The sequence below is a fragment of the Panthera onca genome, chromosome B2, assembly GCF_046562875.1.
Source record: "Panthera onca isolate mPanOnc1 chromosome B2, mPanOnc1 haplotype 2, whole genome shotgun sequence".
NCBI classification, from domain to species: Eukaryota; Metazoa; Chordata; class Mammalia; order Carnivora; family Felidae; genus Panthera; species Panthera onca.
In genome coordinates, this window is record NC_138343.1 from 25,092,728 (window position 1) to 25,115,445 (window position 22,718).

The 22,718-nt window shown below is 44.3% G+C and overlaps 1 protein-coding gene across 3 annotated transcripts in view; it reads left to right on the plus strand.

The window, feature by feature from the left end:
* SLC22A23 (solute carrier family 22 member 23) overlaps positions 1-22,718 on the plus strand; it is a 182,879-nt gene that overhangs the window by 35,311 nt on the left and 124,850 nt on the right. For 2 of the 3 annotated variants that reach the window (XM_060614927.3, XM_060614928.3), the window contains exons 2-3: positions 5,937-6,040; positions 11,859-12,013. In XM_060614927.3, the coding sequence (XP_060470910.1) occupies positions 5,937-6,040; positions 11,859-12,013 (259 nt within the window). Of the gene's footprint in view, positions 1-5,936; positions 6,041-11,858; positions 12,014-16,592; positions 16,999-22,718 lie in introns of those variants that run through there. The other variant, XM_060614930.3, reaches the window with a different exon arrangement.

Sequence of the window (22,718 nt, forward strand, 5' to 3'; positions counted from 1 at the left end):
TCCTGCATCTTTAAGAAATTAAAAAAAAAAATTTTTTTTTTTTTAATCAAAGTGTTGTGCTTTGATTTTCATTAAAGGAATTGAGTATTTCTCAAATGTTTTTTGAGATTGAGTGCTTGACCCATTTCTAGTTGGAGTATTAGTCTATATTGTTATGTAAATGCTTATTAAATATTAAGGATATTAACTCTTTGGATATTGTAAAATACACTTTTCCCTCTACCCTCCTAGGTTCTGTGTCTGGGGCCCTGGAAATTAGACTGGCAAAAGGTTGATGAACAAGAGAAAAACAGAGTTTATGAACATATGCAGTGTGAAAACACACAGGAGAAACTCAGTGATAGTAACTCAAAGGGGTGTTAGAATCTGAGCTTATACAAATTCTGAACAAAGTACAGTAAATTTTTAGAGAAGTGACAAGACAAAGGAAAAGGGGGTTTGGCTGTCAAGGGAGGCAAATCTGGGAAGATAAATAATGTGGGGAAACTCATGGAAGATAAGGTTCCCTGTAGTGAGTTTTGTTTGCAGACCCATTTCTGTGCAGACTTTCTGTCTTGTTCATGGCCATAAAACTTCCCAGGAGAGGGGATTTATAGCAGTCCTCATTTCTCAGAAGTTTCTGCTTTTAATCAGATAAAAGAAGCTGTGAGAAGGCTTCTTTTTGTATATGTTGACTCTCATTTGCCTTCAGCTCAAAATAATCTTTATGCCAACATGGCATATTTTGGAACGGCATACTCTGATCCCCTAATATATTTGACAAATTTAGATCTTTATAATTTCGTTTATGGTATTTTTAACCCATGGAAGTTTCAAATAATAAATAAGCAATAATTTACATAATTTAAATCATAGTAAATAAATGAATAGTAATTAAGTAGTAAGGGTTAAAGTGTTATAAAATCTGTCAGTTCTTTCCTTAGGTACTTTTTTTTTTCTCCCTTAATTTTTAGAGATTTCATCTCCATTTCAAAATTGAAGAAGTAATCTGTTTTCTTCCAATATTTTCATGTTCTTGTTTTACATTTACTTTATCATAGGATTTATTATTACCGAAAATAAGATTGCTTTTCTTACCTCCCATTGATTTTGCATCTTCTTTAGAAATTTCATTAGTTTCCTTGATGAATATTTTTCTACTCTGGCAAGTCAAGCAATTAGATGATTCCTTTGAAAATAATGCAAATTTTATTTCTTTTCTTTGAGCTTATCCTTAAAATATATAGATAGAAAAACAGTCTGCCAGATTTTCCACAACCTCTGCCTTTTTTTTTTTTTTTTTTTTAAACAGAACATGTGCAGCTAAAATTGAGAACACTTTTTAGGGTCAGCTGTCTCACCATTTAGTCATGGCTGGCAAGCATCATGAGGCATCTCCATAGAATGTCCCTGGTTTGGGAACAATGGCAAAGAAAGCAAGCCTAAGATTACGAAACGGGGCCATGACTTTAACGCTTTTATGGTCGTGTTAAACCTGCTGATGAAGTGTTAACATGCTTAATTAGAGGATTGTTTTCATTGTTCTGTAGGGAATGGATTTGAGGGAGGCCAGAGTTAATGCATGGAGACGCTTGTATTAGTTCAGGAAGGGAGGATGGTGACATGGCCCACATCCTGTCCTCACCCTGCCAACTCGTCCCAAGGAAGTTTAATCAGGCTCTTTGGTTCAATTTGCAGATAACAGAAACTACTCTAGGTGTTAGGGAGTAGGGATCAAATACAGGGAAACAGTGCTCACTAAATTGCAGGAGCAGCTGTAGGCTGGGCCTCCAGAAGGTTTCCTAGAACAACTCCCTAGAACTGGCCCGCCCAGTGAGGAGGCTAAAGAATCAGGAGGTCACTGTCCAACTGCTGGCTCACGATTACACCTGAGCCACCTCCAGATGGAGCACTGCTAGATCTGAACAGCAGAATGGATGGCCCACTTACCCCCACTGCACACTCTTCCTAATGCAAGTGATCCCCCAAATTAGGTCTGGGTTGTGTACTGGAAGTTATTTTAGGGTGTGCAGCTGATTGACAGAACCTAAATCACCGCCGAAACCTTAGCTGGAAGGGAGTCCGGAAGTGGTTTGTTTTTAGCCTCCCAGCTCACATTGCAGAACACACACCAGAATGATGAGTGCATCCCTACCAAGTCCAGGTCGGTCAGGTTGCCCATAGTGAAGACGGAGTGTGGGGGATGGGGGCAGGATATGTTTGAAAGGGAGAATCCTCTGGATTCTGTGATTGTTTTGGTGGCAGGCAAAGGGTGTAGAGACTAATGTCAGGGACAAAGTACATTTTAGATTCTTTTTAAAAGTCTATTTGTTTATTTTGAGAGACAGAGAGAGAGAGAGAGAGAGAGAGAGAGAGAGAGAATCCCAAGCAGGCTCCCTGTAGCATCAGCGCAGAGCCCGACGCAGGGCTCGAACTCATGGAACCATGAGATCATGACCTGAGCTGAAAACCAAGAGCCAGACACTCAACCGACTGAGCCACCCAGATACTACATACATTTTAGATTTTTAAAAGTCTCTTAGTCCTTGCTTAGCGAAATGACTAATTGCTCTATTTTATCAAGAGTTGGTGTGAACATATTTCAAGAGAAAGGTGATCTCAAAGCTTCCTCGTGCTTCTGAAATTCTTTTGGAGATATTACTGTATCTGAACACATTTTGTCTTCCAGTTACTTTTGTCCATCCTAGAAGTAGAAGTCAAAGGAAGGGATGCCATCTCCATGGATTCCCTCAGCCCCACCCTACCCAGCTTCTGGAATGTGCCCCAGGGGTGGTGTTACAGACAGATCCCCAGGAATGAGACACCTTATCTTGGGGAGTCTGGAGGCAGTTTGCTTATTGTCTCAGAGAAGTTGTCTAGTCTTGTGCCTAATTGGAGGGGGTCAGGGCACCCGCTGGGTTCCCTGACCCCCTACCCCAAGCTGAGAACAACCATGCTGGCCGACACTTCTAGGCAGGCTTTCTTTCCTTACTGGCCATGGGAGCAGTTCTGTCTCTCTCAACTGTGTTTTCTTTCATTCCAGCATTGTTAATTGATACAAGTTGTGTTAGGTAACCATGGAAAGTCTTATTAGGTAGCAACTAAGTGGGGTTGTGGCTGCCCTCAGCTGGGTACCATTATTGCTCAGGTGGCTGAGCTCACAACAGTATTGGCATTACCCCCGTCTCCCTGAATGTTTTCATTAAAATCTCTTTTGTCTCCTGGCCATCTAATATAAGCATAATGTACTCTTTTGCGTCACTTAACCTCAAATAAACTCATCAATGGGAAGTTTGTGTGGAGACATAAGCCAGTGATTCTTTGCCCCAGAGCCAGCAGCTGGTGCCCTCCTCCTCAACAGCAGCCTGGGACCAGGAGGCACTCCTGCCAAGAATGTGCCATGCTGAGGTGCAGGACAATCTGACGTGATTGGGACATTAATGATTACAGGTGTTGTAGGCACCTCCTCTTCAGATTGGCCAGGTGTGGTTATAGACGTAGCTCTTAGTCTTGGAATCAATTGCTCTGTGGGCAGGATCTGTGCTGGGCAGAGAGGAGAGAAAACAATTCAGAAATGGTTTCAGAATATATAAACCTAGCCGGAGAAACCAAATATACACACACAGTTATGATGCCGTAACTCACATTATAAAGCAGAACCTGTATTTCTGAAGATGGGTTGCACCTTGAAAGGTGTTTATTATTAAAATATATATTTACTCCAGGGGTACCTGGGTGGCTCAGTCAGTTAAATGTCCGACTTTGCTCAGGTCATGATCTCACAGTTCGTAAGTTCAAGCCCCATGTCCAGCTCTGCCCTGACAGCTCAGAGCCTGGAGCCTGCTCCAAATTCTGTGTCTCCCTCTCTCTCTGCCCCTCCCCTGCTTGTGCACTCTTTTTCTCTCTCAAAAATAAATAATAAAACGTTAAAAAAATTTTTTTAAATATATTTATTCCTGGAAACAATATATACATGAATATTGGTTTTCCAGATTTGCCTCCAAAAAGCCCACTTAAATCTAATTTTACATTCCTTCATTTGCAGTACAAGATAATAGACAATACTGTCGTATGTGCAGTTTTTGGCTGCATCCTGCCTTTGGTGAGTTGATTAAACCCCAGCCTTGGACTTCGAAGCTCATTCACCAACCTCAAAATGACAGGGAAATGGCAGGACAGGGCTGGCCATTGGTTCTCAGACTTAAGCAGGAATCAGAATTGCCTGGAAGGCTTGTAAACTACATTCCTGTGATTCACTCCAGGAGTTCTCATTCAATGGGTCTGGGGTGGGGCCCAAGAATTTGTATTTCCAACATGTTCCCAGGTGATGCTGAGGTTGCTGGTTGCTGGAGCACAGTTTGAAGACCACTGGAGTAGACACAGGAGGAAATTCACTCCCTAATGTATCTCAATTCTTAATGATGAGATTCTGTGCAAGCAGCAGTGCCCCGCTCCCAAACACCTGAATAAATCCCGACAAGAACCAAGCACAAACCATCCTTTGTTGACAAGGCCTGTGTGGTCTGTGCTTGCATTCCCTTTCTTCCTGAGCCTGGCATTGGACATCACTCTGCAAACAGATGGGGTAGAAGAGAAATTTATTCTCTCCAAGGTCTCTGGAAAGTCGAACATGCCTTGGGGGCATCAGGGAACAAATGTGTGTCCCAAGGAGTCATGGAACAGTGTGACAGGTGGCTGCCTTCCTGCTTTGTCTAGGCCCAGTGCTCTACTCTGCAATGGCAGGTGCAGAAGCTTGGCTTTTCCCAAAGTCTGTTGAAGTTGAGACCCACACCTAAGAGTTCCTAGGGAGGCTCCCTCAGGCTTTCCAGAAGTTTGGAAACGGGGGGGCAGGACCAGAGCTTGCCATCTGGGTCTCAAGATGGACAGAAAAGGGGGCAGTGGGAGGTACTGAGTAAGACACAGCTAAGATCAGGTTTCACCCCAACAAATTCCCATTTCTGCTTCCAGAACTTCTGACATGTCCAGCTCCCCTGCCTTGTTGTGCATCTCTCCATCTCCACTGACCTGATGTTCTTTAGCCACTTCTTTGTGCCAGAAGGAGGACATCAATGGGGTGATGTGGGGTGGGGGCCACAGCCTTCATAGCGTCACCAGCGGAGATCCTGCTGGTTTGCTCCTGGGGCCCAGATATTTGTGGATTTGAACGCTGTGTCCTCCTCACATGTCTTCCACTTGGACACACATCACCTCCAGGGAACAAACATGGTTTTCTCTTCTGATTTTGCAAAAGGACAACAAAAACTTTGGAGGCTTGTTTTATTTTTTATTAAATAATAAAATGGAATTATAAAAAGCGTCTAAATGCTGTATTTACCAATTGATTGGCTTTCTCTCTCTTCTCTAAGCAGATAGCCTTAGAATGGAATAAGGGAAAGCATAAGGGACACTTACAAGGGAAAAAGTGAGAATGTTTTGTTAGTTGATATTTCAACATTAAATATTAAATATTTTTAAGACTGCTTATAAAGCACAGGGGAGGTTTGGGAGGATGGAAACACAGAAGTTGCCTTTAATTTTCTCATGTTGTGATACCTCTTGCAAAAAGTTGACAGGGCCTTCCCTCCCTGCGCATGTGACAGCTCTGTGGGTGAGAAGGGGTGTTGGTGCCCAGCCTCCTAGCTGCTTCCTCTCCCTCAGGTTATGTCCCCAAGTAGCTGGCACAGAAGAGCATGTGCCCCCACATTTCATGGGGTGCTCCCTGCAGACTTTTATGGTCTGTCCTGGACTAAAACATTACACTGCCTTTTGTGGGCAAATTCTATTTCTCATTGTTGGATTTTCAAACACATGGAAGGGACTCTTCATGGGATGTGTGACTTGGTGCTCCAAATGGTGTCATGATCCTTACTGTAGTTGTTATATTGCCCTTATGATTAACTACAACTGGCATCTGTGTATGTTTCTCTCTGATTTATTTTCTATTTGCCCCTCTCTAGTGGGATCTTGTGTGTGATAATGCCTGGAAGGTCCATATCGCTAAGTTCTCCTTACTGGTTGGATTAATCTTTGGCTACCTAATAACTGGATGCATTGCTGACTGGTGAGTACCAACATGCCGTGTGCACGAACCTTTGGAAGCCACAGCAAGCCTTTGCTGGCTAAAGAAGAATGGTCAGTGTTAGCTTACTGTAACTAGGTTTTTTCTCTGCCCTGGTGTTGGTGCTGGTGCAGAGGGCTGAAGCCATCACCTGGAGAATCCAGAACCAAAAGGATTGGCCAGTGCATACAACAGACCCTTTTGAAGTGAGAATTTAAAGTCATTGCAATTTGCTAGCTGCTAAGTCTAGCAAAACCTGCATGCAACTTGCAGCCCCATCTGCTCCTGATGTTTATTGTTGAGTTGGGAAGAGTTTGAGGGCATAGGTTCAGGGCTCTGTGGGCTGGGCTCTGAGGAGGTGTATGAGATGCATCAAAAAATGGGGAGAGGAGGAGCTAGAAAGTCCACCCACATGATTTGAATGGGTAGGCTGATGACATTTCCAAATACCATGCAGATTTCAGAGAGGCACAGTCCTTTACAGTTGGCTTGGCCAGGAGACACCTCTGCAGGGTCCATGGGGAAGGTGGATCTTGTAAGGTAGACAGCATTTGGATAATGGATGGATATTTGCAGGTGGAGGAAGGGTGGTGACCAGAGGTGAGAATGAATATGCTTTACTTGGGTGGGTAAGGAGTTCTTAGTGCCTGGAGCAAAGTGTGTGGTTCATGATAAAGTGAGAAGGTTAGAAAGATGGAGAGGAGTAGTGAAGAGAATTATAATGATGATGATAATGATGATGATAGCAACAATATTAGCAGCTAACACTGATTATTATTGCCAGGCACTGTGCTAAATATTTCTATGCATTAAAATATCCCATCCTCAGAGCACCCCTGTTAGGTAGATACTATTTATTATCTTTGTTTTATAGTGCTTTACTTAGCACAGAAGTCTAAGTAAAACCCCAGGTTTACTCAGCTTTTCAAGCTGGATTTGAGCGAAAGCCCAGTGGCTCCAGAGCCTGCCTCTTCACAAGCATGCTACAGCACTTTTATTTAAGGCACCATGTGGTCACAAGGACAGCAGCGAGCACACATCTGAGCAGCATTGCCCAATGGTGACAGGGTTGTCCAGTAATGGGACTGCTCTAGGAGAGAGGTGTGGGGTAGCTGTTCTCCCACTCTTGACATTGTTTTGTTTTTAAAGGGACTTTTTGTGAATAGGGACTTCTTGGACCCAGTGATGTAATAAGGGCTAAGAGTGATATGGAGCAGACTCCTGACATCGTGGCTTTGCTCTGCACTGTTCCTGTACCCTGGTTAGCTGACACAGCTGGTTGAGGCCATCCAGCAAGAGGCTGGAGGGGGGCAGGGGAGCAATAGAGCAGCAGGTGGGGCCCAGAGGGGTTCCAAAAGCACTTCCAAGTTCTGGAAATTTCTTGCCAAAAGCAAACATCTATTTGGGAGTTCCTTGCATTCTCAGGTAATGTGACTTCCTGTGTGTTCAGAATTTGCTTAATCAGCATTTGTAAATGCTTCTTAAGGACAAGTTCCCTGGGAACAGTAACAGAGAAGCTGTCAGTGACCTCTGAAAACCTATACTACAGCCCCCTTGAGGGTTTTTTTTGACATGGTCATGGGGAGGAGTGGGGAAGTGGGAGGAGCGTAGGGTTTTTTTAACCAAATACTTGAGCGTACAGGTTTTCAGAGTAAACGGTTACTAATTTGGAACATACTGTAATCCCAATATTTTCACCACAAGGACTTTTGTTTCCCAGTGATCTGCGTTGAAATAGATGAGGAAGATATACTAATATAATCCATGTCACTTCTTTGTAAAAACTGCAGAGTTGGCTGAGGTTTGAGTGTCCTTATTCAATTATATAATGGAAAAGTAAACATGGACTTCTATTAATGGATCAGTCTGTAATGGCTTCAACTGTTTAGAAGTTGTTTTTGTGATTTCTTACCTCTGGCACATACCTGCTGTTTGGCATCCCTGATCACACACCAGGCCTGGGGACAAAAGGCAGAGGAGTTTGGAGGTCTCCTTTTGCAAATAGCCAGAGCCTCATGCTGCAAAGCCACGTCTCTTGCGGTTGCTTTTCCAAAGTCTGGGGTGAGTGGGCGAGGGGTGCCCGGAGAGCCAGGCCAGGCTGCTTTGTGCTGTGGTTCTTGAACATCTTGAGAGGGCCTCAGTTCCAGCTTGAAAGTTTGGTGTTTTCCACCCTGTATTTATTATAATTTATTTTTGGCCTTTTACTCCCTGCTAGAGCCTTGCTGAAAGGAAATAAGCACATTTAGAGGGAACTTCAAACTTCACAGCTGCTAGCACCCGTTTCATGGCTACATAGGGAAGTTGACCAAGTCCTAGGTTAAGCTTTCTAAGACTGAAGTCAGCATATAATGAAATTCAGGAATACACTTTTTTTTTTTTTAAAGTCATCTCTAGACCCAATGTGGGACTTGAACTTACAACCCTGAGATCAAGAGTCAAATGCTTTACTGGCTGAGCCAGCCAGACACCCCAGTACACCTTTTTCTTTAAAAAGGTATCATTTTCCACACAAATCTTGTTTGGGGATATACATTATATACTGTCCTGTAATGTGTTAGTTGAGACGTTTGAAAGGGAGTAGCCCAGTCACTGTTCTTGCTAGATGAGCTCCCTTCCTTCCGTGGTTGGTTCTGTTGCTGGATATTGAGCACGCTTCCCTCCACGAGCCCTCTACATGGTCTCCAGCTGGCACTGGGCCCTGGGTCCTGGGCCCTGGCCTTTCTAGACTGCACCAGAGGACCCCTTGCCCTCTAGCTCCTGGCTGAACCTGGCCATGGGGAGAGAGTACCAGCTAGAGGTCTGAAGGAGAGATGATAGTGAGGCAGGATGTTTTTGTCCCCAGCTGGGTCTCTGCAGGGCTATCAGAGGCTAGCTGCCTCCCATTAGGAGCCCCTCCACATGGCACCTCTCTCTCTGGGTTCCCAGACCATCTTCCCCCTTATCCCCCTTCTGCTAGCAGACCCAAATTTCTCTTACAGCCTGCCCAGCCTTTTGCAAATAATCCCTTTATTAAAATCTCCTCAACTCACTCATTTTGAGTGGGGCATCTGTTCCCTATTGAGAGCCTGTATTACTTCTCAATGGCTGCTGTGACGAATTACCACACACTTGGTAGCTTCAATTAATGAACTGACAGGTCTGCAGTTCATGGAAGGCTAAATTCTAGGTGCCAACAGAGTTGCATTTCTTTCTGGAGGCCCCAGGAAGTAATCCTTTCCTGTGCTTTTTCCAGCTTCCAGAAACTGCCCACATTTCTTGGCTTGTGGCCCCTTTTCTAGCCTCAAAGCCAGCAATGGCAATCAGGTCCTGTTCACGCTGATATCTCTCTGGCTCCCTACAGCCAGAAGAGGGTCTCCATGTACTTAGACTGGATCCACCTGAACGAATCACCACCTCGTCTCAGGGTCTTTAATCGTATTTGCATCTGTAGAGCACTTTTGCCATGAAAGGTAGCATATTCACATGTTCTGAGGAGTAGGACGTGGACATCCTTGAGGGCCACTCTTCTGCCCCCCCTTAGGTGCCCCCTCTGCATTACAGACTTAGGAGTGTAGTTTTGTCAGACATCTCTGAGCAGGATCCTGCTCTGGATGGAGCCAGTTCACACTAAAACTCCAGCGATTGTAACAGTTGTTGAACGCTTACTGAATCACATATCCCCACCTGACAGTAGCCCCCTTAGGTCGGCATTAACTGGTCCCTCCTAAAGAAAACTCAAGGCCCGTTTGAACAAGCTTAGTCTTTCCCAAGATCACATAGTTTCTAAGTGGTGAGCCTGGATTCAAGACCAGGGTGTCTGCTTTCAAAGACCATGTTTGCCCCAGAGTTCCTAAAAATAATTTTTACTTCATGATTTTAGCAACCATTTGGGATGGAGAGATTTAGAATAGTTTCTACAAGTTAAAAAAAAAAATCAGGATCTTTTCTAAAGTATTGGAACAGGGCAAACCATGTTTGGTGGGCAACTGGGATGTAGATGTGTAGGGAGGAATCATACAAGCTAAACATTTAACCGTTTGGTCTGTGCTACACATTGTGCCTGTATCTGCCATCTCTTAATGATCTCGATGCTGTGAAGTCAGACTGTTATCCCCACTTTACAAACAAGGGGAGTAAAGGGAAATAAAAATGGGGAAGGTAGATCTCATCTTTGTTTTCCTTCATTTCAGGAGACCAACTAAGCCATATTCTAAATTTATTTCTTTAAATGAATTGGGTTTGGATAAAACTACGTATAGAGTCTTACGCAACAAGGGCTTAATGACCCCAGCACCAGTCAAAGGGACGTAATGGCTAAAAACTCTTGACAAGATAGTTGACTTACATTGGCATTGAGTTCATGGCCTTGGCTTCATTTCATTAAACTAGTGTGACTAATGGGGATGGTTAGAAGCCTAAGAAATTATGGATGAAATTGTTTCCTCGAGTTCCCTCCCCCAAATTTTCTTGAAATTACATCCATTTCTTTCATCGACAAGGATATGCATTACAGAGTATTGTTTTTTTCTTAATAGCTTTATTGAGAGGTAATTTATATACCATAAAACTCACTCAGTTTAAGTGTATAACTCAATGAATATTAGTATCTTTACAGAGTTATACAACCATCACCACATTCTAAGTGTCAAACATTTCCAGCACCTTAAAAGGAAATCTTGCATTCACTTTCAGTCATTTCCCTATTCTCATCCTGAGCCCTAGGCTGTGAATCTACTTTCTGTTTTTATTGGTCATAAGACTGTCACAAGGATGTCTAGGCGAGCTTAAGCCATTCAGCAACTCTTTAGGTGTTTGGGGTGCCAGGCGTAGATTTTTTTTCCCCTTGGCAGACAGTCCACTATCCAGTTTTTCTGTGAGCTAGACTTCTAGTTCAAGCCGATTATATTTATGTTAATTTGTGTGATGGAGAGTTTGGTTTTGTTTTTTGGTTTTTTTCCTAATGAGTGGATGAAGGAAAAGATGGAAAGGTAGCACTGGAAGAATGGAGAACTAGTGACTTCCCTTTCCCTGGGACCACCCCTACTGTCTTGCCAGCCCCACCTAGAAGCACATTGCCGCCTAGCGGTCACCGATCTTGCAGGAGCCCACTCTGTAGCCCGCCAACCTAGTGTTTGTGCTGCCCTTTTCAGAAACACAGTGGGCTGGGTTCTTTCTACCACCACCACCGCCCACCCCTGCACTCCCCCCACCCCCGCCACCCTCCCCCCACCCCCGCCTTGCTGCCTAGTAGGCTTCACTTTCAGGTCCACACTCCTTATTTAAAGTTCAGCCTGTCCTAGTTTAGCCTGTGATCCCTTAAAAAAAACAAGCCAGCAGCCATCAGGGCCCTGATTCTGATAGGCCGCATGTACCTGAGGTCAGGTAGGACAACTTAACATCCCAGAAAAAGGAAATGAAGCCACTCAGCTCAGTGTCCATGTTGACTTTGGAGCCAAATCCAAAGGTCAGCGATTTCTCAGCACATTTTATGCTGGGCGTGTCGAGGTTTGTGTTTGGGGAGTTACTATTGATTTTGTTACTCTTGCCTTGAGTCATCCTCCTACATACTTAGAAACAGACTTGCCAACAGGAATGGAGTCCCTGTCTCAATTCTGTTCAGTAACTGTTTGACCTCTGTCCCCTTATGTACAAAACAAGGGTTTGGGCTGAATGTCTCCTGAGCGACCCCTAGATCTACGAAGTTGGTGTAGACACTACAAAGCCTTTTACTGTAGTGAGTACAGATCAACATCTGTAGAGCACCGGCTGGACACAGGGTTTCAGCATCTAGCATTCATCCTGTTTAACGATGATTCCTCATTTTTTCCCTCTCCATATGCAGGGTTGGCCGGCGGCCTGTGCTGCTTTTTTCCATCATCTTCATTCTGATCTTCGGACTAACTGTGGCACTGTCAGTGAATGTGACAATGTTCAGCACACTCAGGTTCTTTGAAGGATTCTGCCTGGCTGGGATAATTCTTACCTTGTATGCATTACGTAAGTAAGAGCCTTCACAACTGTCTTGAAAAAATTAGTAAAAGTAATTGCTGCTGCCTATGAGGTTATGGGCAGGGCACCCTGCGTGCTGGTGGTTTGGGATGACAGTCTTTTGGGAGCACAAACTTTAGTGGCCTCAACTGTTCTGGAAAAGTTTTCTCAGGCAATGTCATCCAATACTCCGTTCTGATTTCCAGCTTGGGCTCAGGGCTCATGAGAGGACGTGGAGGGTCACACAATTGCTTGGAGGAGTGGGGGTCAGCCCGCTCCTGATATGGAGGGGCTTTTGCTTTCCTCCAGAATCTTCTGTGTTGACATTCTGTGTACTTCCAAATCCAGTGCATAATTGGGCATTCCTGAACTTAGTTCTGGAACAGCACACTGAGTCCCACTGTTCGTTGGTCTAGGCTCAGCATTCTGATTGGCTCTTTGAGAGTGTTTCTTACTTTTTTTCTCAAGGGTTATATGGAGTCCAAATTTTCCACATTCTGTCGTGTCCAGATGTGGCCTTGTGTAATCTGGACTTGAACCCTCAGCATTGGTATTTGAAGAGCAAATGGTAGCATTTGTTAGTATTTGCTCTTTTTAGGGTGAAGAAAAATGTCCTGCACTGACCTATCATGCTTGTTGGCTGTATTAATTCCCTTGTCAGATGTGGTTATATGTCACCTCTTTGTAGTTGAGATACAGCTGCAAACTCACAGGGAGGAGGAAGGTTTTAGGCATTGATGTTTTACTTATTTCCTGGTTTTATACTTTCTAATTACCTTGTGGAAAGATCTGTTAGGGACGATGTAAAATGATTTATAACGTATTTTGCCTGTTTCTTTCCTTTTGACAACATGGGTAGGAATCACATCAAGTGGCAATGCCCTATAGTTTTGATTTTCTTAGATTTGTATATTAGACTCAGTAGCACTTTTGGGTAACCTGAATTTTTGCTCCCTATTGTAGAGAATAGAAATAGAATCACTTTATAACATAGTCTTACAGTCACAAAGGAGGAATGAGCATAGAGAAAGGTGACAGATGTATTCTTCCAGATCCACAGCAGGCAGGTTCTGTCTTCCTCTTCCAACACTCAACTGAATTTTACTTTCTTAGAAATCACCGTTGCCAGTTTTTATTTGCATTTATTTTGGAACCCTTGCTTCTGGCAGGGAGGGTTTCTTTAGGAATATGTGCATTCAAGGTCAGTGGGTCTGGGTGATGGCTGTTTGGAGGTTTTGTTTCTTTGAGCAAACAACATGGGCATCAGGCTTGAACATTTGCGGACAAAATGCCAGTGCCAGTGTTTGGCCCTATCCACCCTGTGGTCTGTGGAGAGGAGGAGGTTCCTTGCTCTGTTTTCTGGAGGAGAGCCCCTGGCCCTGCTCTCAGATGCTCGCCTGCCCCACACATGTGCAGGCGTGATGGGTTTTCCCCTTTAGGCAGCCGTCCTTGCCAAGCTCCAGGTTCTCTCAGGAGGACATCAGCCCGGTGCATCCTCACGCATGCCGTGAGAGGCAGAATAGAATGGCTCTGCTCAGGAGCATTTCCTCCATCTCACCATCCTGGTACTTCTCAGACTCAGAGAGGGAGTGTTAATGGAAAACTCAGAAAATAAAGATGGCATACCAATGTACCTTGCATGCCAATCGCTAGTGGATGGCTGAGGCTGCCAGACAGAGAACTCAGAGAAGCCTTCGGAGGACACTGGGCGAAACCACCTGGAGCCATTGGCCATGTCTGCCCATGATAAGCGAGGAGGGTGGGGAGGCACTTGCCATCTGTACAACTCTCCCTGAATGAAGCCAAAGCAGGAGACCAATTCTCCTGACCTGCATTGTTTCAGCCTCACGTGGAATGGTTTCACTGACGTGTGTGGTGACATCATGCCATCCGCCCTGCAAAACCTGTTGTTGTGTTTACTGTGGAAAATGAAGCGAAGGATGTGTTTTCATGAGATTACACAGTGAGCGCTTTAAAGTAGAAAGTTCTCTGCCACTACAGAACCATGCTTGGGTGTGCTTGTCCCAGGAAACTGCTGTGCACAGAATCATATAACCTGGTCATCTTCAGACTTTTTTCTTTAACGGGCCAGATAGTAAATACTTCAGATTTTGCAGGTCTCTGTTGCAGCCACTGGACTCTGCCACTGTATCTTGAAAGCAACCATAAATAATATGTAAATGAGTAGGTGTGGCTGTGTGCCAACAAAAATTCACTTACTGAAACAGAAAGTGGGCCAGGTTTGACCAATGAGCCATAATATTTCAGCCACTGATATGTGTGAGTCTCTCTCTGTCCACTGGCTTCTAGGGAGCTCTAAAAAGCTTAGACTGTAATCTAGCATGTGTGTGATGGGCCTGTCAGGCTGAGCTTTAAACTCTGGCCTCTTTCCTAATTCCTTCTGAACTTTCCTGCCTTCATTTGTTTTTTGCCCCATTTTCCTATTTCCGTAATGCAAGTGTTAACTTTATTGCATGTGTTTGTGTTAGGAGCCTTACATTTTTGGGGGAAATTAAGCCAGGCATGAATAAATAATTATTTTCTTAAATCAGGATTCCACGTCAAACACTGTGACAAATATCATTGCAACGAACATTTTCAAGTATCAACCTAGCAGTCCTCTGAGTTAATACCGTATCTGATAGAGCAAAGTTAAAGCAAAAGGATGTCAGCGAGTAGTGGGAGTTCATTGACTACTATCTAGACAATGTAAATTAGGGGGAGGTTGAGTCATGGCAGGAGAGCTAAGACTGGCAAGGGGAGTTGAAAGTGGAAATGAAGTTGTAATGGGCAGACCAGATGGGGTAGGATATGGGATGTGCTGGGCTGAGATAGCTCATCTCTCTGGCAGTTTGGGGCAAAGACAGAGGCTGGTGATAAAACGTTGAGAGGCAAGCTCCCCAGTCAGTCGGGCAAGCTGAGTCTACGTGCCTGCTAGTGTTTATACCCAGGTAGTATATGTGCTTAGTTAATGCTTGGGAATTTGTTTTACATAAAGGAAAGGTCACAGGGTTGAAATATTTATTGACTCTGAAGAAAAGTTTTTAAATTTGGGACATCGATTATTTGGAAAATATATTCTTAATGGTCCCAGCGTTTTCTCCCTGCTTCAGCCGTGAGGTTTTTTATCTCACTTAATGCATCTGCTGGAAAGGCCTGTACTGTCTCAGAAGAGAACTGGATATTGTCCTTTTTTAGCCTTGCAGGTGCTTGGCGATGTAAGGAGGGGAAGTACTGATTTGTGCACATTTTGTTTCTTGTGTAGCTTGCCGTGAGCGTGGACTCTCAGTTTTGAGAAATGCTGCTGACTCGTGAAAGTTTTCGGCTTTATGTGCAAGGCAGCCTGAGGTTTTTTGTTTTTTGTTTTTTGTTTTTTGCTTTGTTTTTTGTGGGTTTTTTTCTGCTTTGGAATTTTTCTAAGGTACATTCCAGTTAAATACGCCATCCTTTAAACTTTTGTTTCTTTCAAGTCATCAAAGGGAGATGTGGTTGTGTAATTAGGACATAAAATAGAGATTATTGGCAACTTCCCCAGGAGTTTTTACATGGAAGCGGAGTGCTTGGCACCAGAGTGAACCAGTGAAGGTAGATGGGTTTGTGTGTCCCTGTCTTCCTGGGAGGCCATCATGAGACACTGAAATAATTAAATATACTTGGGCTCAATCGGGGGCTTAATTGTATCCCTTTGCCTCTGGACTGAAAAAAAAAATAAGGGAGAAAATCTTGACTCTGCTAAGCAAGGGGTAGGGAACCACAGACTGAGAAAGGAAGCAATGGATTACATTTCCTTATTTGTTTATGAATGAAGTCTTCTCAAAGACTAAAGAAATAGTCACTTTTCAGTACAGGCTGTCATGATGCCTTGTGGTATGAATTCTTTCTCCAGCTGGGTTTCATAACATCACAGAAGGGTACTGCAATATCATTTCAAATGTATCTTTCTTCAAAAGAAGCCCATACGAGATTATCGCTTTTTAAGTTAATTTGATGTTGATGTAATAAGTCTTATGGGAGACAATTTTTTTAAATATAAATACTTTTTCTAGTCTCTCTCTTCATTTGATCTCTGTCTTCCCCCTCCCCATCACTGCCAACCTCCCCTGCCCCCAATTTGAAATAATGAACACTACTTTTTGCTGGCAGAGACCATATTTTAGTTAATATGGGCAAATGAATGTCACCTCCTTTGTTTTGTTTTTGGACCTAACAACAGTGAACACTTTTCTTGAAAATTGCTCTCAAAGCTTCATGTTCTCAGTAGAACAACCCTCCCTAGACCCAATCAGCCTCAATAACTGGGTGATTTTTACACATAATCAGGCAGTAACCAGAAGTGTCACAGGTGACTAAGGTACTGAGTATTTTGCAAAATTAGAAGCCAGGTCTAATTGGTAGATAGACTCAGAAAAGACTTGAGTTTGCTCAAGGTGTGATGTTCTCTGTCTCACATGGCACGGATGGTTTTAACTTCACACTGAAGTGGTCAAGTAATTCCTAATGTGCTGGTGTTGGGTGACTTCCTCACAATTGCATATATTTCTGTAACATGCTGTCTTTCTTAACTATTATTCCTTGGAACATATTTCAGTCAGATGGGTTGTTAACACCAAAGTCATACTGTACATTAACAAAAGAAGAAGAAGAAGAAGAAGAAGAAGAAGAAGAAGAAGAATTGACTGAGCCAAAACTCTTCAGGTAGTGAGTTGCTGAACTGTGGAATAAATAGAAAGAACGGTGATTGCCACTGTCCAGTACAAATGACCTCCCCTGGCTTGTGGTTCTCTTCTTCTGCAGAGCAAATATTGGCAGTGCATTCGGGCAAAGGGGAAGTTTCACGTGAATTTGTGGTTGTCCACCACAGCCTTCCTCTTTCCCCTCTCACCCCTCCCCATCTTCAGATTCTGGGCCCTCCCCAGAGCAGCAAGACAGAGCCAGAACCCCGATCTTCTGGTGGGACCAGCTCTACTGACAGGGCTTTTTTCCACCAAGGAAATGAATCAGAGTTTACCAAAAGCCTTTGACAAATGCTTTTTTTTTTTTTTTTTTTTTTTTTTAAGCCTGGGAAGAATTTTGGGTTTATCCAGATTCAGACTGGAGTAGCTGGGAAATCAGAACAGACTGGGGCTTCCCCACCAGTCTTTTTCTTCACTGGAAACTTTACTAAGCATGCAGGCAGACTGTGAAGAGTAAGGGAGTTAATCTATAAGCAAATACATATAAATATATATATATATATCCTCTCCCTCTCTACCTGCCTCTGTCACAGCTCTGAGGAACCATCGCTTCTTGGGGGTAACCACGAAATATTGAGTCAGTACAGAAGCTCCTGGTCTGTGAGCTCTAGTCCCCAGGAGGGAGACAGTGTGGCAGCCAGTTAGGGCCATGCTTCTCACTGGCCCCACATGCTGGGGATGAGTTGTCCAACAGAGAACCAGAAAATGCCACTGAGGACTGATTTTTCTCACTTTAAATAAAAATTATTAAACATCTCTATCCCTACTTACATGTTAGCCCAAACTTGAATTTATATTGAGACTTTTCTCTGAAAAAAATACAATGTCTGTATGTCTGAAGAGCAGGTAAGGATTTATTGCCTCACTTGCACATTAGGATGGGATGAGGGGTAAGTGGAAGGGTACCCAGAGGAAGGGTAAGTGGCTGGGTGGTGTCATTGAGCCCCACACACCCAGTGTTCTTCTGTCCAGAAGTCAGGCCAAGACAGCGTGTATATATTATCTAAAAGTATAAGTAGGCTTCGAAGCACCTCTTTCTTTGGGTGTTTTAAATTTGCTGAAGATGGTCCTGTCTCAAAATCACGGGGATAAACAGCAGATATTTAGATATCCAGCATTTTGAAATCAGAGTATTGGATGCTGAAAGCTGTATGCATCCTTAAGGACGAGGTTTTTCCCACACTGGAATTTTAGTGGTGCTTCAGTTGAAACAAAACAGTTCACCACACTAACAGGGGAAGTAGAAAGATCTAGAAATCAGGAGATCTGAGCTGTGGTGTGAGCTCTGCCATGGACTGACTCTGTGTCAGTGACAAATTGCTTTATCTGTAAGCTTCTCTCTCCCCTGTCTATTAAGTCAGGGCACAGGCTTTCAAACTGTGTCCTGTGGAACTGTGCGATCCCTTCCTGGAACCATGTGTGGAGGAGATGGACAGAAAACAACAAAAAACAAACAAACAAAAACAATGGATTCTATATGACAACATTTAATATTGCTGTAAAAAAATAAACCAATAACAACAAAACCAAATGGAAAACCACAGGTCTCCACCGTTCCTTCTATGGCTCTTGAGTTCTAAGCTCAACTTCAGTGTTGGAGGGGCATGAAACCAGATGTGCTTGGACCTTGCATTGTGTTACTGTGTCTTGCCAGATAAACCCTCCTTTCGATAGTTTACCTTTTGGTCTTTGGTGACCCTCATGGAAACACAAGACTGCTTTCTTCTTCACTCACTTGCTTGGCAAACATGTGAGGGCTTACTAGGTGCCTGGGGAATGACTTGGGCACTTACCAGGCACTGTCAAGTGCTGAGCACACAAAGGCAGACGCACCTTCCTGCCGTCCAGGACCGTCAGAAGTTAATGAGTAAAGATGAGGGACAGGCCCTGGTTGAAGCGAGAGTGTCAGGAAGCGACCTCTGAATCATGAGGTCGGGGTCAGGGAGAATAGGTGCTTGTTATTTGCAGTGGGTGCTCAGAGGTCAAGGAGACTAGTAATTCTGGGGACTGTGGGTGATTTGGGACTGATTGGAACCCAGAGTCTGAATCACGAATGGCACAGCCTGGGAAGGAGGCTGGGACAGTGCACAAAGTCCCATCCTCCATGACCCTGGAACAGTGTCAGGCTACTGAAGGGTCTCAAGCAAGAAAGGCAAACCTTTATGTGCTTTGGGGGAATCACTTAGGCTGTGGCAATGGAGAGCAGACTAAGGAAGAAGGTCATGCTAAAAGCTGGGAGCTGGTGCAGGATCCAGGTGCAGAAGAAGAGCCTGAAGAAAGCCATGGCCACAAGAAAAGAGACTTTCAGAAGGTGGAATCCACAGCCTAGCTGATTGAAGAACTGGGAGAATGGAGAGGGGGGACCAGGTGGCCAGCTTGGACAATTGGATGGATTTCCCCCCAAGTGATGAGACAAGGGATGCAGCCTAGGCATCCTGATTCCAAATCCTTTAGGATTTAGAAGCTACTGTCCACTCCTTTCCTCTGGCAGGTTTGGTAGGGGAAGATGACAGTTTCAGTCTCAGATAGGGTGACTCGATGGTGCCTTAGGGATATCTGAGGGGGTTGCTTAGCAGGTGATTGGCTATTTAGAAGTTCAGAAGTAAGGTCTGTGTGTCCTCAGCATAAAGGTAGCAGTTAAGGGTTATGGATAACTGAGATCACCCAGACTCTATGGAACATGAGGAATAAATGGGTGGAGGTAGAAGAACTAGTTGAGGGAGATGGGAAGGGATAGCCTGCATAGTCAGCGGAAAGTCTGAATAGGCTAATAAGCAGGGAGTCAGGGAAGGGGCCGAGTGTCAAATGATGCAAGACTGGGATTGAGAAATGTCCATTGGATGTAGCCATGATTGCCCAGTAGGTCAGAGTTAACTAGAGCAAAAGCTACCATAATTCAATTTAGTGATTAATGTAATCTAAATCATTTCAAACATAGGTTTTACTTCCTGTCCTCCCCAGAGCAGCACTGCCTTGTCCTTAACGTCAAGTATTTTGAGAAAGGAAATAACGGGGTTTTTTTTATTGTGATTAAATATATATAGCATAAAATGTACCGTTTCAACCACTAAGTGTACAATTCAGTGGCTTAATTATACCCCATATTGCTGTGCAAGGAAATACATTTTTAACAATGGCAAATGTTCATTATAATTGAGAGAAAAAATTGAACTGGAAGGCAAATCTGGAATGACTGTTTTTCCTTGAAGTCACCTGAAACAGTACATTTTCATGGCTCGAAATGGGGCATTTAGAACTACAGTTGAATTAGAGATGTGGTTTTCGGGGTATTATTATTATTATTAAGTTTATTTATTTTGAGAGAGACAGCATGAGTTGGGGAGGGGCAGAGAGGGAGAGAGAGAATCCCAAGCAGGCTCCACACTGTCAGTGCAGAGCCCAACACAGGGCTCAAACTCATGAACCATGAGATCATGACCTGAGCCGAAGTCAAGAGTCATACCCCTAATCAACTGAGCCACCCAGGTGCCCCTTTTATTCTCTATACTTTTATTTATCTTTTATTTTTTTAATGTTTATGTATTTTTGGGAGAGAGAGACAGACAGAATGTGAGTAGTGGAGGGGCAGAGAGAGAGGGAGACACAGAATCTGAAGCAGGCTCCAGGCTCTGAGCTGTCAGCATAGGACTCGAACTCATAAACTGCAAGATCATGACCTGAGCTGAAGTCAGACACTTAACTGACTGAGCCACCCAGGCGCCCCTGTTTTAAATGGTAACTCAGAAAACTTGCTTGCGGTCCCTTCATGCAGCTATTGGCCTATTGTGGTCCTGTTGTCTGCCATGTTCTGCCATGATATTTCCAAACCCCCAAGCACGTACACTTTAAGGTCCAAGTGAGATTCTGGGGGTCTGCTTAGGATTAACTGATGTGTCCCCTGCACAAGCATCCTCCTTGTCTTTGGAAACTGAAGGTACTTGTGTCCCTTCCAACCTGTGCCTTTTGAAAATATATTTACTTTGTGTCATTTGCCCTCCTCCGTATCAGGAAGATGGCAACTCCTATTTTTGACATGATTTGTGTGAAAATGTCTGCTCCCAGGACAGGTGTGAGTGGGGTGTGAAGAGAAGTTTTACTTTGAAATGGCACAAGGTTCGTTTTCTGTTGTTCTTCCCAAATGACTCTTCAGGAGGAAAAGCTGTTCAGGAGCCACTTTCCACTTGCTGGTCCAAGAATCCAGAAGACTTGACCACTATGTGGGATGACATGATGGACAGCACCTGGTTTTATTTGTTGGTTTTGCTGCCCCCTCTGGAGAAGTGTTCCCTCTGCAGGAACAAGGCCCCCCAACCCAGCATCCAGGCCTTTAGGGACCATGTGTCAGAGGCTGAGCTGGGACGTCCTGTTAGGCTCTCTCCTGGGTTGTGGGGACCCACTCGGTTCTTCTACCCGGAACCCACTAAACTCTATGGCAGGCAGGCCCTCCCTTCACCCCGTGTACCGCTCTTGCTGGCCGGGTCTCTGGATGTGGTGATTCTCTGTGAAGTTGGACCCCCCGGGGCCTCTGGGCATCTTTAAGGCTGTGACTCTACCCTGATGGAAACCAATCTCAGGGAGTCTGAGGAGCCCAGCAGCATAACAGCTGGGCCAGATGCCCCAGAATGAGACCACAGGGCCTCCCCGGGCAGCATTCTCAGGTGACCGAGTAGGACAGCTCAGAGACCCAGGTTTCGAGTTCCCCCTGAGCCTCCTGCATGCAACACAGAGCCTGGAAAACTATGGGTCTCCGATTGAGGGCTACTATTTTCCCCTCCTTCCTCCTTCTGTGGGGCCTTTGACGATTCTTGTAGAAAAGGGTACTTTGTGTCCAACTGGAGTTGGTTCTGACCACACTTCTTTGAAAACTGAAAGGTGCCTGTGTCCCTTCCAACCTGTGCCTTTTGAAAGCATCAAGGCTTGATATCTGCTTTGTGCCAGTTCTGGGAAAGGGCTCAGAACTCTCTCCAAACCCCTGTCAGAGTGGGGGCAGGGGAGGAATTAGGGCCATTTAGTTCTAGCCCAGCCCCCAGTCACAGCAGTTTTACATAAGAAAGAGCTATTGCTAGTTCTGCTGTGACTTGGAATTTCTGTTTCTTCCCTGACATCTATGTAATTTGTCAAGCTGGCACGGCCCAGTCTATCTGGCCGTGGGCTCTAATTGCAGAGGCGACCAGGGGCTCCTGAGATGGAGTAGCGTGTAGGGATAAAAATGATTTACTGTGTTGGGGTGTCTGGGTGTCACAGTTGGTTAAACATCCGACTCTTGATCTCGGCTCAGGCTCAGGTCATGATCTTGCGGTTTTGGAGTTCAAGCCCTGTGTCGGGGCTCTGCGCTGACAGTGCGGAGCCTGCTTAGGATTCTGTCTCTCCTTCTCTCTGACCCTCCCCTGCTTGTGATCTCTCTCTCAAAATAAATAAATAAACTTTAAAAACAAAAACAAAGGACCATGTTTGTAAATGTTATTAGCTTCTTTTGTGTGTGTGGATGGGAGGGCGTGTGACTGCCCTTCCTTACTGTGTAGGAGGTCATGCTGGGAGGCTGCCTGGCCCTTCATCCCCAGTCATTTGCTCACTCTTTAGCTGGTCTCAGTGCTTGAAGCATGATTTTGTCTGGTATCTCATTATATCACTCCCTTGCTTGGATGGGTGGATGGATGGATGCATGGATGCATGGATGCATGGATGGATGGATGGATGGATAAGTAGATAATGTCCCTTCTTTCCTTTTAGAAAGAGGCACAGGCAACTCTGATGTGCAAGGGTTTGACAGAATATCTAAGGGAAGCCTTGTGCTGTGACCTCCCTTTTCACACAGTCCAGCATGTGCATGGCATGTATGTAGCATGGTATTTCACAACTGAGTAGTATTTTGATGTTGAGGAGTAAAAAGGAGAAACTGAAGAGGTCATGATGATAGTTGTTTGGTAACAATAATAAGGTATTAATTGAGCATTTTCTAAGTTCAGATACTATGCTAAATT